We start from the raw sequence: 13,325 nt of genomic DNA, 5'->3' as shown, positions 1-13,325 counted from the left end.
GAAGGCTAGAGAGTTAGTTAGTTAGTTAATAACATTGATAATAATTATAAATTTCATCATAATTGTATTTTTTAAAACTGTATCATTAACAATACATCAGTTACCGTTAACTATATAGTAGCCCTTAATACTTTAAAAACGGTCATGGTAATTCTTCTTTCGGTAGCCTAGAGAGTCTACCAACAGTACAGAGCAGGGGTCTTCAACTCGTCAGACAGTGCGTATCACATTAACAATTTCAATGACGCTCGCGGGCCACGAAGCTATACTGCGGTATTGAGAACTGTAAGATGCTGCCATGTACCATTTACTTAGTCCGGTTTTACGTTAAGTACTTAATTTTTCAAACGGTCACTGGCCTCGGTACTTCTTCTTCTTCTTCTGACCCTGTCAAACAAAACACTGTCGACTTTACTGGCCACGGTAAAGGGGTCTGCGGGCTACCTCTGGCCCGTGGGCCATTGGTTTAAGACCCCTGGTATAGAGGGTTAGCGATAGGTGCGTGATTGAAATGACTTCAACGTTTCACTTGTTAATTGAAGGCTTCGGAAGTTGTAACTCGCTTCCAAGCTGCAAATGGATAACAGCCACATATGTTACAGAAACAAGCTCACTCTACCCGTCACGAATTTGTTTCCCCAGCGAGCAGAGTTTGGCTCATTCAAACACGAAAATAAACAATGTCAGTCGAAGACAATTGAACCGTACGCTGATTCGTTGCTTTGATGCAGCTATAACTTCTATACATATCAACAGAAGTGTCTACGAAAACTGGATAGCGTGCTCCTAAATATGTTCTTGATGTACATCGCATCCGCATACTTGACGCCACAAGAGCAATTTGCAACTCAAAGTATCCTACAACGAGCATCGTCTAGTACAATATAAGTCAGCCACCAGAAGCCATTACATCCTGTGTCTACCTACTTGCTGAGGAGGATAAACTGTGCTTTAGTGGCTCTCTCTGTTTGTCTTGGCGAGTTGTTTGGTTCCCACGTGAAGCATGGATCTTCACTGTTGGCGTTGATAGCCACCAAGCGGGAGTTTTAAGTAAACATGGTTATTCGTTACTGAACTTGGAGCGTCGAGTACAACAGCGCCAACAACGTGAGGTGTACGACCGTTGAAGCCGCTGCTGAGGATCGTTTGTCTAATGCGTCACCCATCAATAGTTTGTGCTTCGAGTTCAATAGCCAAGTAAGAGTGTTTCAAGAAAAAATAAACATTCTGAGATAAGTACCCCTGGTGCCCATCTGGAGTGGATAAAGTTTAACTTTGTTATTAAGTGTGGATTTTTCAGCCCGTTTTGGCTAATCAAGATGATGAAGATGAGTGATGATATGATAAAACTGATGAACAGACACTCGCAAAGAAAACCCATGCCGAGAATGGGATTCGAGTCTGGCACCGCTGTGCTAACCACTCCGCAAAAGGAGATCGGCTTTGTTTTGTAAGAAAGCTATACATTGATATGTGATTCACATGATATCAATTAATCAAGCAAAGTAAGATCTTTGTGATGGTGGTTAATTGCAAAGTTTGTATTTAATTGCAACTTTTATTGTATATTTGAAAGAAGTTACGTCGACGGATAGGAAAAGGAAAACAAGTTGATGATGTCTGTGAAGTTAGTGCATATCAATGAAATGACTATAAATTATGTATTAATGGATTAAGGCATGACTTTTAATACACTACTTTGGATAGGGCTTCCCCGATGGCGCAGTGGTAGCGTCACCGCCTTGTAATCAAGAGGTCCCTGGTTCGATACCCGGTGGAGGCACAAGTGGTTCGGATCCCACTTTAAACTGTAGGTCCAGTCCCTATTAGCCTTACTGTGCATAAAGTGGACTTAAAACACCAACTCAACTCAACTACTTTGGATGCTTTAGTGTAGGCCTTTGTATAACCAACCTCATATTAGGATAATTTTCTCTTTCGAGGAATGCCTCCATATCTGTAACTATAAGGTTATGTGGTATGAATTACAAATTTATAACGACTTGGAACGTTCCGTATATCACTTATTTACTGTTGTAAATGCAAAGAAAAAATGCAGCAAATCATAAAGGTACATATAAAATGTACTAATTTATTAATATATATGATTCTCCTCAACAGTTAGTTCGTATAATTTTTAGTTTGAAAATATAGTTAATAATATTAGCAACAAATTGAGGATATGGATATGTTCTGTTAGTTCGACGGAAGAAAATACTCTATGCTTCTGTATTGCAGGAGTAATTGAGACTAAAACCATTTGCAACTTTTAGAACCCACTTCGAGTTTCCTGGTTAATTATGAATGTACTATATATATACATATAAATGTATTGTTGAACCCCTTCTCATGCCTAATGACTCTTCTATGTGGCTTACCTTGCCGACCTAGCTGACCTGTCTGTGTTCCTCATCTCCATTCCACTGGCTCTCTCTCCTTTCGGCCTTAACAAAATGAAAATTGCATTCATCCTTTGTCGCAGGCCTCCTCCATAAACCGCGGACCGATTGTAAGCGAAAGAGGGTTGGGGAGAGAGGAAAAAAGGAAAACAAAACTGTCACCGCATCAAAAAGGCATTAGTACCAATCAATAATTCTCTCTCTCTCTCTCTCTCTCTCTGCTCTGTCTCTCGCAGGCAGTGAGCATTCTATCGGTTCAGCTGCATTAACTGTGTATACCTATCTTCCATAATGCACATCCATTTGCGGGATGGAACTTGTTAAAATAAAGGTCCTCATCCAAACTCCGGTTCTAATTAAATCTGTTAATTAACCTCCGCCTGTGTGTACTCGTTATCGTCTTTGAGGTCACTGGATCTGGTGCAGTTTTGTGCAAACCTTGCGTCAGAGTTGCACTGAATGGAAAAGTTTTGCGTCCCCTTTCCCCTTGCTGCAAACGCTGAATTTCTGTTTACAAACACTAATAAACAACCGTTTACCGAAGTCTGTTCAAACACTTCGTTTATACCAAACGAGTAATCGGAAATGCATCTACAGTATACACAGACAGCCGAAGCATTCAAACGAAGCTTACAAGAATTGAGCGTAAAATGTCCTGATTGCGATGCGTGTCCACAATAGGACTCCAACATTTTCAAAGTCTATAACTTTTTCATTTCAGATTGTACAGCTGTGATTCCGGAAGAAGCAGAAGCAGAAACTCAAAAGGTTTATGTGGTAGCATTTTAGTGCGCGCAATAGCCGTAGTGGCGCTGCAACAATCGATTGTTTGAAAATGGAGATTCGAAACTAGCGTGCACAGATTGTGTGGTGGTATGCAGAAACAAAATCGTGTGTACACTTGGTATGTACACGAGAGAACTTGGTATGAAACGGTCGACATTTCACAAAGTTCTTTACTGCTATGTTACTGACTTCTGTGGACTCCTATCGAATGACCTCCGCACATTTTCTACAACCTGTTCCTGGATTCTGGATTTACCACCACCGTGTCCTTTCAAAATATTGCCGGTCGCCAAAAACTGATCACACCACTTCTTTATAGTCTTGAATGTCGGAAGATCCTTATTGTACACACGACGAAAGTTTCGTTGCACTTGAAAAACTGATTTTGTTTCTGCATACCACCACACAACCTGTGCATGCTCGTTTGGAATCTCCATTTTTAAACAATCGATTGTTGCAGCGCCACTACGGCTATTGCGCGCACTAAAACGTTACCACATAAACCTTTTGATGTTTCTGCTTCTGCTTCTTCCGGAATCACAGCTGTACAATCTGAATGAAAAAGTTATAGACTTTGAAAATGTTGGAGTCTCATTGTGGACACGCTTTATATTGATTCTTACACATGTTGCAAGATATGTATGTGAAATCTTCTCCGACATTTACAGGGATAATGTCAATGACGATGGCAGTAGTAGACTTTTCTATTTTCTAACTACAAAAGAGCCATACCGATAAGAGCAAGTAGTCTTTTTATTCACCCTTTCAAACCCCGGATTAAAATTGGAAGCTTATTTTGAAATCTCTATAATGATTGGCATATATACAGGTGAAATAGAAATATGTTACAGGTTTATAGACTTTTTTTACAATTTTTTTCAGAGAAGTGGGCCGCTTAGAATTGTGAGTCTTCGTGATATACAAGAATGTATTAATTAATCGTAGCAACGGCGATGAGTGATGGCTAGATGGAAAGTATGAAGGGACATTCAAAAAGAGCGCCCATACCCAGGTCGGGACTCGAACACGGGAACTACCTATATCTTATTCCTTACAGTTATCCTGTTAAACTGTTTTTCCGAAATATTTTAACTTTCTTGCTTTCTGCCTAAAAAATTCTCACCTTCTTTCCAGAGAGTATTATATATTTATTTGCCCACTTTTTCGAAGGCATTTGTTAAGTGTTGATTTCGACATTTTCACTGAATATTATTCAAACTTCGTAATTAAAATTGTTCTTACCACTTTTCTTAATTGCTCGATTTAGGTATCTAAATAATACATAATTCCCAATGTCCATTTCACATTCTGCAATTTCCAATTACGTAGCTTGAGACTAACTGGAAGAGCCTGTCCTGGACGCTACACACGGCCTTAATGTCATCCAGTACCGTTTGACATTTGTTCTTGTAGCCAAGAGAAGAAAAAAGATCTGGGACATCTTCAAAGGTTCTCGAAGGAAAAAAAAAGAGAGAGAAGGAGATATGGAGAAGGGAGAGAGCAACATGCTCCAGGACAGGAAATGAGTTTCCAGAGGAAGAACGAAAACAAGAAACAGGTCTTCCATCAAACTTGGATATGTCCTCCGAGTTTCCTGCTTGTACTTCCACCAGGTGAAATGGCTCCACATGTCTTCACGGGTCACGTTCGATCCTGTTTGTTTCTCTTAAAAAGAAAAAAAGTGTCGCAGAAAAGAATTTACCACGCTATGAATTTTCCTCCAACGAGTACACTAATTTTCGTCGTCGATACAGTGTTTTCTTGTACATTTTGCAGTTTTAATTAATAGATATTTTACAAAATTAAAAGGTTCTCCCCCCCCCCCCGCCTTAGCCTAATGGGTAAGTTTCAATGTGAACGGTTTGGACTTTGTTCGCCTTTGGGAAAGCCAAAGTTTGGTGTTGATTCGGAGAATTGAAGGATTTGAGGTCGACATAGTGTTAAACCACATTCATTTCCACCAGGGACTTGGAAAACATTTCAAACTAGCTGTCACTGGAGTCAGTTCCAGGCATTATCGAGACAGATATTTTTTTCGTGCGAAGTACGAGTTTTAATGCAGATTTGGGAATTTCATTGAACTTTGAAGTCTGTTTTCCTCACAAGTGTGTCTTGGTATTCTCACCACAATCCCTTAAATTGGAGAGTTACTGAAAGGTAAATATCAGTCAAGAATGGAAGATGTCTGCAACGTGGGACTTGATGCGAGGACGAAGTATCGCTTCATAAAATGCACTAACTTTCTGAATTTGAGTTATAAGTCTCCTTTATGGACAGATAGTTTAATCGGACTGGACCAAGAGTGTAATGTGGGATCCGAACTACACCGGGTATCAACCAAGAGCTCCTTGAGTACAATTCGACGACGATACCACTATGCCATCGGGGAGGAGCTTAAGCGAACTTGTTGCCTGAACTTGCATATTCATACAGAACTTGTAATTCTGCATTAATATTGTCATTTAATATGTTTGCTGAAAACCTTACAATCTTTGAACTGTTGATTCACTTAATTACATTCCATGGATTAACAATGTATTTGATATGAACCTCACGGCTCATATCCATGTGCCGTTAATTATTCTGGGTTATTTTATATTAGTTGGTTCTTATTATTTGATTATTACTATTTCATATTTCATAATTTTTGATAAATGGAAAGATTATTACTAGACTTATATAATCCACTAATATTTCCTTTATTGTAACAAAAGTGTAAACGCAGCCTAATGTAATAATCTATATGTTAATTTTCTGACCGAATCTTTAATATTGGATATGTAAATCTGTGTTCTTTCACGGCAGAAAAATGTTTATGATTTAGATTGACATAGATTTCGTTTAGCAACAATGGGAAGATCGAATCAGAGATGAATCGTTGCCCTTATACAATTTTATTTGGTTTTGCTGCAACGTGGAAATTAGTTAAACTTTGATATTGAGATTGTGAATATAGACATTGATGAGTCTTTGGTTTTTGGAAATGTCGCAAGTCGCGCTGTGCAAATTACGTAATGCTTAACAAGTGAGCATCGATTGGAAAGCTTTATAAGTAGATAGGAGCTTAGTTTGCACGCATTCCATCAGCGTCGGCTCTACGATATGATCATCTAATGACACTTGGGAATAAAGATACCTGTATTTCGCCAAGCACAATTTATACTTCGAAATTTATAATGTTATGGGACGACAGGTTAGGATCGGCCGAAATCCTTTGAGGTTAATGACGCCTACCTATTGGACATGTATTTGTCACTGTTAACTAACTAACTCCCTAGCCTTCTTAAACTCGAAGGTTCATGGCTGCTGCAACACAGGCCTTCCATCTTTCCCTATCTTGAGCAAGTTCTATATACTCTTTTCCATCCCTACCGATTTCCCTTAGGTCCTTCTCAACGTTATCCCTCCATCTTCGTCTTGGCCTTCCTACAGGTCTCTTACCATCAGGTTTCCCAACAAGAATCCTGTAAACTCCTCTTTCCTCTCCCATTCGTGCCACATGGCCTGCCCACCTAAGTCTTCTTGATTTAATTATTCTAATAATATCTGGACATGAATACAAATTATGTAGTTCTAAATTATGTAACCTTCTCCACTCACCTGTCTCCTCATCCCTTTTAGGTCCAAAGATTTACCTAAGGATCTTATTTTCAAATACTCTCAATTTATCTCTTTCAATGTAAGGGACCAAGTTTCACATCCATATAATACTACAGGCAAAATTACTGTTTTGTATATTTTAACTTTTAGTTTCTTAGATATTAAACGAGAACACAAAAGTTTATGAAGAGAGAAGTAACATGCATTTCCTGAATTAAGCCTACTTCTTATTTCCTCTTTAATATAATTTTCATTTGTTAATATTACTCCTAAGTATTTGAATTTGGAAACTGGTTCAAACGAGTTGTTATCAATAATTAGATTTTGATTATTACCTAACACTTCGTTTCGGCCTGTAAGCATATATTTAGTTTTCTCTTTGTTAACTTCCAAACCTATCTCTTTAGCAGTTTTGAAAAATATTTTAGCATTATTCTTAATTGTATTCACATCATCTCCCAGTAAGTCTACATCATCTGCATATGCTAACAACTGAGTCACACCATTTAATTTTAGTCCTTCTTTAGTTTCTTTTACCTTCCTAACAGCATATTCTAAGGCAAAATTAAAGAGCAATGGAGATAATGCATCTCCTTGTTTTAACCCATCATGAATTGTAAATTTGTCAGACATATTAATACCCACACGAATTTTACTTTCTGTTTCACTGGTGCATACTTTTATCATACTAACAAGCTTCTTAGGTATTCCAAACTCTACTAATATATTATACAATTTATCTCTTTTGACCGAATCATATGCTTTTTTGAAATCAATGAATAGCTGATGGACATTTTGATTATATTCCCACTTTTTTTCAAGTGTCTGTCTGATGTGAAAAATTTGATCTGTAGTTGATCTGTTACGTTTAAATCCACATTGATAATCACCTATAATTTCATTAGCATATGGGGTTAGTCTTCTTAAAAGAATGTTAGATAATATTTTACATGTTGTTGAGAGTAGAGAAATTCCACGGTAATTATTGCAGTTCATTTTATCACCTTTTTTAAACACAGGGACAATTATGGATTCTTTCCACTGTTGAGGGATTTCTTCTTTATTCCATATTAAATTAATTAATTTATGAATTTGACATATTAATGAATTTCCACCATATTTAATTAACTCAGCTGGTATTAAATCAATGCCAGGTGCTTTGTTATTCTTTAGCCTTTTAATAGCATCTTTAACTTCAGTCAAGTTAGGTTCTGGAACTAAAGGTTCTGCTGTGTGGACATCATTTACTTCTGATTTATCTCCTACATGGACATTTAAAAGGTCATTAAAGTAGTTCTTCCATCTATTTAGAATATCGCTAGAAACGTATTTGTCACTGTTGACCCATATATTTTCATTCTTACGGATAAATGATAGAATTTCAGATCTCCGAACTTTATTTTGGCCTTCTTCAAAATTTATTCAACGTAGACTTATTTGGGCAAGGAAGCAAAACTAGACATGTAATGCAATGTCTCTCGTTTTTCAATGGAAATGTCATCATTGGCGTGTATCTTGATGCAAGCTCTGCCTATTAACGTTTCTCGATCCCAAGTACTCAGTGGAGGCCGTAGATTCTATTCTCCTTAAATCCTGCCCGTATTAACATCGATACTCGTGACACATTTTCGGTCGCAATACTGTAGGAAGGGGCACGTACGAAAGTTTTTGTCCGCTACTGAATGATAGGCCGTAAGCTTCGTCTACGGTTGCAAAAACGACAGGGTTATCTTCCCTGGTACGGCTTCCTCCTAGCGACGGACATACACACGTAACTATTCCCTGCACATATACATATTTGGATTTTCCCCGTGGAGACATGCAGCAAATTAGAATCCTGGATTCATCGAATCGAATACTAACGAACAGGGGATTCTGTATTTATTTTAAATTTAAGGATATTCATGGATTGTAAATTGTAACTGAGTGTAATGTAAGCTTTCGTATGTATTGGAAATAAAACATCTCCTGGATAAAAATGAATGAAAATAAAAGTCAAAGTAACCTCCCAGAAGATGCAGTTGCTAATCTTAAAATTTGAGAAGAGTAGTTCATTTATTTTATGATTCACCAACAACACCCTTAAGTTCTCAATGCTTTATTCACCAAGCCCGTACCTGAGAGGGGTCAGAGTATCCCATTTAGCCGTCTGAGTTTTAGCCGAGGTGAAATTAGAACATAAGGTATTTGGAAGATTGAGGCAGGCTAGGATTACCATAATTTTCAGCTCTCTGTGTGTGTGTTACCGAAAGTCTATCTATAGTGGAGAGTGAAATAACACACAGTTATAGTTATATGAACATACATATTTATATTACGCAGATGAATTGCGCCTACATAAAGCTAAGGTCAACCCTCATGCGTGAATAAGCGCGCGTAACGGCCATAGTAAGTCTCGCAGGTAGGTAAGACGAGCAGAGCCGCGCTCGCTGTGAAAGAGGTTGAGTTGACAGTAGCGTCGAGACATTCGTCGCGTCCAGTTAAGCAGCTGCCGTGCGACCGATCAGTGGTTGTGCGTTTTTCTTCGCCTGTGCCTCATTTGTCTACAGTATATTTGGGTATACAAACTTACGTCCAACCGGAAGTCACGTCGTCCTTGGCAATTGGCACTGCCATTGCGTTCGTGACAATTTGCGATCGTTTCGTCGCGTCGTCCGTGACATATTTTTTTAATTACAGGATTGTCATATTAATGGTTCGTTGTTTATCTTAGAGAGCTCCCAGATCGAAGCGATAGTGTAACTTAGAAATCAAACTTCAGAAACAACCTTTCGTACCGAAGTGCCAGTATAAGCAGCACGTGTCGCTTACGTGTCTTTCGAACTGGGCGTTTTTCTCAATATCGTGCATCGTGTGGCCTCAGTCTCTTAGTAACGCATGCGCGAAATACGAAGCAGTTTCTCTACAGAATGGATAAGGACCGTGTCACTCGTAGCCTTCATTTTGGTCAGACGGAGATTTCAGACCGAAGCGACAAGCAACCCTCGACACAGCTAATCAACAACAACGTTTCACACCGTATCGACATTACAGGCCTTACAAGCCTACGTTCGATTACTTAAATCCTCAAGCGATACGTGTCGCTTCGGTGTGAAATCTCCCTGAAATCGCCGTGTCGCTTGTCGCCTATTACCTGTCGTTTCGGTCTGAAAGCTCTAATTATAAAAGATTTTCAATGAATACAGTTCGAGAATTAATACGTTATTCACATCACTTAAAGGGATTTCAAATCAAAGCGACACGTGACAAACGTGATGACACGACAAACTAAAAAAGCTTACGCTGTGCTAAGATCGTATACAGTTTCAAAGAATGCCTGAAAACAGAGATTAAAATGATATTAATACAATCACTGATCTATCCTATACTAGACTACTGCGACGTAATTTACGGACCAAGTCTATTCATTCGAAAATACAAAGAATCAGAAAGTTCAAAATTCATGTTTCCGTTTGTGTACAATATAAGAGAATATGATCATACCCTCCCACCCTAATCAAGAGTTGAGCTTCCAAAGCAAACACTAGTGCTTTTCGAATCATCTTTTACATATTCAACTGCAAAAGCATGGAATGAACTTCCTCCTTCCATGACGTCTCTCACTACTTGCAACAATTTCAATGACAAACTTAAAAATCTATCAACACTCAAGAATAGTAGATCTCACTTGTGAACCAACTTCCCACAACAAGTATTCTCATTCTGCTTCTTTACTTTCCCCTTCTCACATGTTGCCAACCCTTGACTATATTTTGTCCTTTGTCGTGTATTAAGAATATTTATGTTTTTATGTAATCTTAATTTGTATTAGTCTTAACTATATCACACCAAGCACAATTGTGTCTATCAATTTGTGTATCCTTTGTGTACTTGTTTTCAATTTTTTTCCTTTTTTTTCGAGAGTGTAAATGAGAATTCGTTCTTTTTGTGCCTTCTTTATGTTTCTTTCTTTTTTGTTTGTCATTTGTACAAACATAGTATATAGTATGTAATTTGTATGTAATATGTATTTTGTATGTAGTATGTGTATCCGTTGGGGTTAGCTGGCAGATCAGCCGTAGGCTGAACCTCGCCCTCAATAAAGGAGAAATTGAAAACTTTAAGAGACAAGCGACTTGGGTCTCATCCAACAGACCGAGGCGACATTATTGAGGAAACAGTCCAGTCCGAGAGACAAAAGCGACACATGCAGCTTGTTGTATATATTATTTCTAAAGATTCATTTGTCGCTTTGGTCTGCGAGCTCCCTTATCTATCTCAATATGTGTACCTGTACCTTTGCCTGCAGTGTATTCAGTTCTGGCTGTCGATTTCATTTTGGGGTACGAGGTCTATTTGTACCTAAGAAAAATCCCTTGCTCAGCGAACCCATCTAAGGCTCGACTCCTTATCGAGAATCAAGGGAAGAAAGCGAACCCTTCATGCACGAAGTATATTCGTTGACCTACAAAACCCTGATGCTTTGATCTTCTTTGTTGCAGAGGCGAGAGCCGAGATCTTAGGGGGTCCTGATAAACATGTGAAGAGCGGAAGCACGCTGGAGCTGACATGCATCCTGCGACGGAGCACCGAGGCGCCCTCCTACGTGTTCTGGTACCACAACGACAGGATGATCAACTACGACTCTTCCAGGGGCGTGCTCGTCGAATATGCGAGGTACAGCAGCGTCCTGCAGATAAAGAACGCACAGAAGGCGGATTCGGGGAACTACAGTTGCGTACCTTCCAACACACATCCAGCCAGCATTCACGTCCACATATTGAACGGTAAGTTGCTATTATTATTTTTGTCGGATGTATTGGTAGTGGTAAATATAGTTTACTGTTGATGATTACAAGGGGTCTGAAGTTGATGACCTAAAAATGGTAAGAAAGGACCTAAAAAAGTTTAGTTCTGAAAATAAAAGCTTTGTTTTTCATAAATTTCAAGATTACTTGAATAATTTAATAAACCCCGTTGTTTGGAGCTATTTAACTACTGAAGTAAAGGTACGAGGCAATTAGGTGCTAATGTAGTTTTGTAGTACTTCAAGGTTTCATAAAATACACAGAAAGGATTTTCTGTTACGTAATTTACCTCGTTTCATAGTGGACCGTTCACGATACAGTAGTCGGCCAGCATCTGAAAGTACAGTTGTGTTTTGCGTCTATTAGATAATATTATTTTTAATATGTGACTAATTTTGTTTTTAAACCACAGATTAAGGCGATAATTATGACCAGCAATGGATCCTCAAAGTAGGTATCATACAAAGTATTTTAACTTTGCTGGAAGAAAAATAAATTTACCACAATAAATTATCTAATATTGAAAAATGAAGAAAAATTCAAGAAATTCGGCAAGAAAGGCTGACAAATGCCTAAAAGCCAAAAAAGGACGAAAAACGGGAAAATGCAAAATAATAACAATGTTTGCTGGTTCTACCTTTGTATGTGAAGGTAAACGGGCTGATATCAGGTTTAGCATTGTTTTCAATGCTCTGAAAAAATATGATTTTTCATCAACTTCAGAGTCCAAATGATTACACACACACAACAAAAACAAATTATCATTAATGACATGAATATTACGAGAATATTCCCAAAGAAATTTTATCATTTATTAACAAGTGATATACTGATAACATATCTTCATCCTTCATCAATTGATGTTCGTTTGAATTTGTATTTAACCAAATTTTATGCACATATATGCTAATTGGGACTGGACCTACAGTTAAAGTGGGATCCGAACCGTTATATACCTCCACCGCGTATCGAACCCTTGATTACAAAACTGTGACATGACCACCACGTAATTGGGAGTCCCTATCAAATGATCTGTAATAATGTACTTAATCTGTGGTCCTCATATCTCCAAGGAGCCACAATTGTCTCCCAGAAGGTTCACGAAGTACGATTTTACATATTTTTCACGAGCTGGAGGAAATTACCGTTAGTAGTAGAATATACCGATATGAAAATTAAATGTGCTCCACGTCTTACTAGAGATGAAAACGCATTTTTTATTTTTTTTTTGTTAGTATGAGAGATTTTTGATAATAGTAGGTTTATTAAAATGAAATCAAATAGGGATTTATCGATCAATGCTTAGGAACAATTACTAAAAAGAGTTATCATGTCCCCTATATCGCACTACAACTGGAACAAAACACAGACCTATCAAAGCGACATGGATGTGTTATTATTATAATAAATGAAATTGCGAGGAATATAGTTTCTGAAAAATTTGACTGTATATTTTCTTACAAAATCGAGTATTACTGAAAACACTTGTACAAACAATTTATAGTTCGTTTACATATTTAATCGTGAAGCGAGTGTTTTATGAAAGATGTAAATGTGTTAAAGAAAACTTGATATTTTGTTATTAAGTAGATTTGTTCTGATTCATTTTATTTTTATATTTTAGTTTTAATTATTATATTTGTGTGTGTGTGTGTGTGTGTGTAGCTTGGGTAGCAATGAATTATCATAAAATTATTCTTAGTTTGTTAGTTAAATGTAATGTAATTTATTTTCTTGAATTGATGTTTACTCG

General features: G+C 37.7%; 1 protein-coding gene across 1 annotated transcript in view; it reads left to right on the top strand.

Annotated features, from left to right (window-relative positions):
* LOC145995121 (zwei Ig domain protein zig-8-like) overlaps window positions 1–13,325 on the top strand; it is a 338,612-nt gene that overhangs the window by 317,763 nt on the left and 7,524 nt on the right. Inside the window, exon 5 of the mRNA XM_083131657.1 lies at window positions 11,267–11,551. Within this exon, the coding sequence (XP_082987783.1) occupies window positions 11,267–11,551 (285 nt within the window). The remainder of the gene's footprint in view (window positions 1–11,266; window positions 11,552–13,325) is intronic.

The sequence above is a fragment of the Lepisma saccharinum genome, chromosome 11 (genome assembly GCF_977018435.1).
Source record: "Lepisma saccharinum chromosome 11, izLepSacc3.1, whole genome shotgun sequence".
Taxonomy (NCBI): domain Eukaryota; kingdom Metazoa; phylum Arthropoda; class Insecta; order Zygentoma; family Lepismatidae; genus Lepisma; species Lepisma saccharinum.
Note: the sequence above shows the minus strand (reverse complement) of the source record. Positions and strands in the feature narration are given on the sequence as shown.